Raw genomic sequence first — 3,464 nt, 5'->3', positions numbered from 1 at the left:
AAAACCTCCACTAAAGCCCCACAGGCAATTGTAGGTGAATGTTTGTAACCATGGGGAAATCTATTAAAAGTATACTGCACTCCTTCCCAAGTAAATGCAAAGTGGGGTTTATCTGTTCCTCCAAGAGGACCATAAAGGACATATCTTTAATGTCTAGAACAGCCAACCACGAGCCTGTATAGTGGCAGTCGGGTTTGCGATATATGGACTGCTGCAGCGTTGGCATTGAGACATCGGTAGTCAATCATCTGTCGCCATCTACCGTCAGGTTTAACCAAGGGCTACCCTGGAGAATTGTATGAGGATGTGTTCTGAAAATAATTTGTCGAGACTCTTAAGTCCAGTAACAGTCGAAATTCCATGGCTGCAGAGGTCGGGGCCAGGGAAGAGCCTGGGCAGGGCTGTCTTGTCCCCCAGCACAGGCATGGAGCCCAGTGGGAGATGACCCCAGAGCAAAACTCACTGCCCAACCTGGGGTGAGCAGCCAGTGCTAGAAGTGGTTGGTGAGAAAGGCTAGGGGGTGACGAATGCCCTGGGACACCACCCTGGGCTCTGCCTATGCCACCAAGGCACTCTCCTCTCTGCTGTAACTGCATGTCTCAGCTCCCTTCCACGAGCCTTGGCTCTGCACCACAAAGCCGTTGAGGTGAGTCTTCATCCTGCACGGTGCCACAGCTCAGCTAGCTGTCATGTTTTCCTCTGCTGTGCACTTTACAGCCCAGGACAGACCCTCCCCAGCTCCCTCACCTCCCTCCCCTGTCCCCAGACCAGACCAGACCAATTGTGGGCTGTGGTGTGAGTGCCCCAGGGCCACTGCATTACCCTGCACTGGCCACGTGTCCTGGATTTGCCTGGGATGGGGTTAATTTTCTGCATAGACATTCGTATCATGCTATGTTTTGGATTCGTGATGAAAAGTGTTGGTAACACACCGATGTTTTAGTTATTGCTTAGTAGTGCTTGCACTGAGTCAAGGAGTTTTCTGCCTCTTGTGCTATCCTAACAGTGAGGACTCCAGGGGTTTCACAAGAACCTGGGAAGGGACACAGCCAGGACAACTGAATCCAAATGGCCAAAGGCGTATTCCATATCATGCAACATAGTGCTCAGCAATAAAAACCCAGGTAAAGAAGGAGGACCGGGGAACATTCAGAGAGGTGGCGTTTGTCTTCCCAGGAAACCATTATGTGTGATGGATCTTGCTTTTGTGGAAATGGCCAGACATCTACCTGCCGATGGAAAGTAGCAAATTAATTCATTATTCTGCTTTGCTTGCATGCATGGCTTTAGTTTTGCCAAGCAAACTGTCTTTATCCCTTTTTGGTCCTATTAGTTTTGGCACCAGCTTTGGAAGAAGAGCCCAGACCAATGCACACAAGAAAACCCATTTTACTACAGAGATGGTACAAAAAGTCAGGTCTGAGCCCATGTTAGACAGACTTTCCATGGCCTCCAGGTGCAAAAGAGCAGGTCAGTTCCTCAGATGTAGTGAGACAAATCCAATCATTTGTGTAGGAAAATGATAAGGAGAAATAACAACAGTAATGCAATGAATAAACAAAGCTCTGGCCCAGTATGGTGTTTGCAGGAAATCCTTTCTAGAGATGTGACGCTTTAGTTCTTAAAAAAATGTCTGTCATCACTTTCTTAACGGCATCCTTGACCTGCTGGTTCCTCATGCTGTAGATGAGGGGGTTCAGTGCTGGAGGCACCACCGAGTATAGAACTGCCATCACCAGGTCCAGGGATGGGGAGGAGATGGAGGGGGGCTTCAAGTAGGCAAAAATCCCAGTACTAATAAATAGGGAGACCACGGAGAGGTGAGGGAGGCACGTGGAAAGGGCTTTGTGCCGGCCCTGCTCAGAGGGCATCCTCAGCACAGCCTTGAACATCTGCACATAGGACACTAGAATGAAAACAAAACAACCAAAGGCTAAACACCCACTAGCCACAAGAAGCCCAGCTTCCCTCATGTAGGAGTAGGAGCAGGAAAGCTTGAGGATCTGGGGGATTTCACAGAAAAATTGGTCCACAGCATTGCCTTGGCAGAGAGGTAGAGAAAATGTATTGGCAGTGTGCAGGAGAGCATAGAGGGAAGCACTGCCCCAGGCAGCTGCTGCCATGGTGGCACAGGCTCTGCTGCCCAGGAGGGTCCCGTACTGCAGGGGCTTGCAGATGGCCACGTAGCGGTCATAGGCCATGATGGTGAGGACAGAATACTCTGCTGTCATCAAGAAAAGAAACAGAAAAACCTGGGCTGCACATCCTGCGTAGGAAATGGCCCTGGTGTCCCAGAGGGAATTGGCCATGGCTTTGGGGACAGTGGTGGAGATGGATCCCATGTCGAGGAGGGCGAGGTTGAGGAGGAAGAAGTACATGGGGGTGTGGAGGCGGTGGTCGCAGGCTACGGCGATGAGGATGAGGCTGTTGCCCAGGAGGGCAGTCAGGTAGATGCCCAGGAAGAGCCCGAAGTGCAGGAGCTGCAGCTCCCGCGTGTCTGCGAATGCCAGCAGGAGGAACTCGGTGATGGAGCTGCTGTTGGACATCTGATCCCTTTGGTCATGGGGTTCTGCCAAAGGAATAAGCCAACTCACAAGTTAGGACTTCTCCAATCCAATCTCTTTCCACTCCTTGCCCTCCAGTCCCACAGCATCACCCCAAAGCACTGGGCACTTATTTCCTTGGAGCAAAGCCATTGCTCACAGGGGGTCCCGGGCTCTTTGTAAAAGGGTATCACATTACTGGTCCGTGCTTGGCCCTGGTGCCACAGCTGAGGTACAGCTGCCCAAACGTGCACCAATGCCCTCAGCCAGGAAGTGGCAGAGGGAACTGGAGCCCCTCGTGCTGTCACAGAATAGGGACACTTATGGAATAACTCCTGAGATGTGGCAAGGAGCTCATAAGTCTGGTGGTGCACAGTGGCACATGGCCACTCACCTTCCTTTCAGCACCCTCGTGCACCTCCGTGGCTGGAGCTCTGCTTCATGCTGGCTCAGGGCACTGTGAGGAGCAGGGTCTCTCCTCCTGAAGGACTCAGCCCCACTCTACACCGGCTGCCCCGTTGGAAACATGCTGAGATACTCCAAAATTCAGCATTTACCTCTCATGTCACCTACTTGCAATGCAGAAGGGCTGCTCAGCACCTTCCAGCAGAAGAAGCTCCTGGGTGTGCACTAAGAGGTTGCCTGCAGAGAGCCAGCTCGCTGCCCAGCCCCACGCACCGTGCTGTCAGGTCCCACGGACGGAGGTGCTCCGAAGGACTGTTGCTGGACAAAGCTGCACGGCAGGACCTGCACTGCTGTGTGTGAGCTGCTGCAGGGAGCGAGGGGCAAAGCAAGGGCAGCATGGGCAGGGAGGGAATGGGAGAGCTCCCCAGCACTCCTGCTGACTGGGGTCAGGGCAGACAGATTGCACTCGGGAGCTTCTCGTCCTCGCGCTCCAGCTGCCAAGGAGGTCACTCAAGC

At 52.8% G+C, this 3,464-nt stretch overlaps 1 protein-coding gene across 1 annotated transcript; it reads right to left on the bottom strand.

The window, feature by feature from the left end:
- Window positions 1–1,598: 1,598 nt before the first annotated feature.
- LOC310891177 (olfactory receptor 14C36-like) lies at window positions 1,599–2,546 on the bottom strand (the record flags this gene model as incomplete). The annotated part of the gene is made up of 1 exon (XM_083853455.1): window positions 1,599–2,546. The coding sequence occupies one exon, from the start codon at window positions 2,544–2,546 to the stop codon at window positions 1,599–1,601; it is 948 nt and encodes a 315-aa protein (XP_083709581.1).
- Between the last annotated feature and the right edge of the window lie 918 nt (window positions 2,547–3,464).

This window comes from Anser anser (genome assembly GCF_964211835.1).
Source record: "Anser anser genome assembly, contig: HAP1_SCAFFOLD_50, whole genome shotgun sequence".
NCBI classification, from domain to species: Eukaryota; Metazoa; Chordata; class Aves; order Anseriformes; family Anatidae; genus Anser; species Anser anser.
This window is presented reverse-complemented; position numbering and strand designations above follow the sequence as displayed.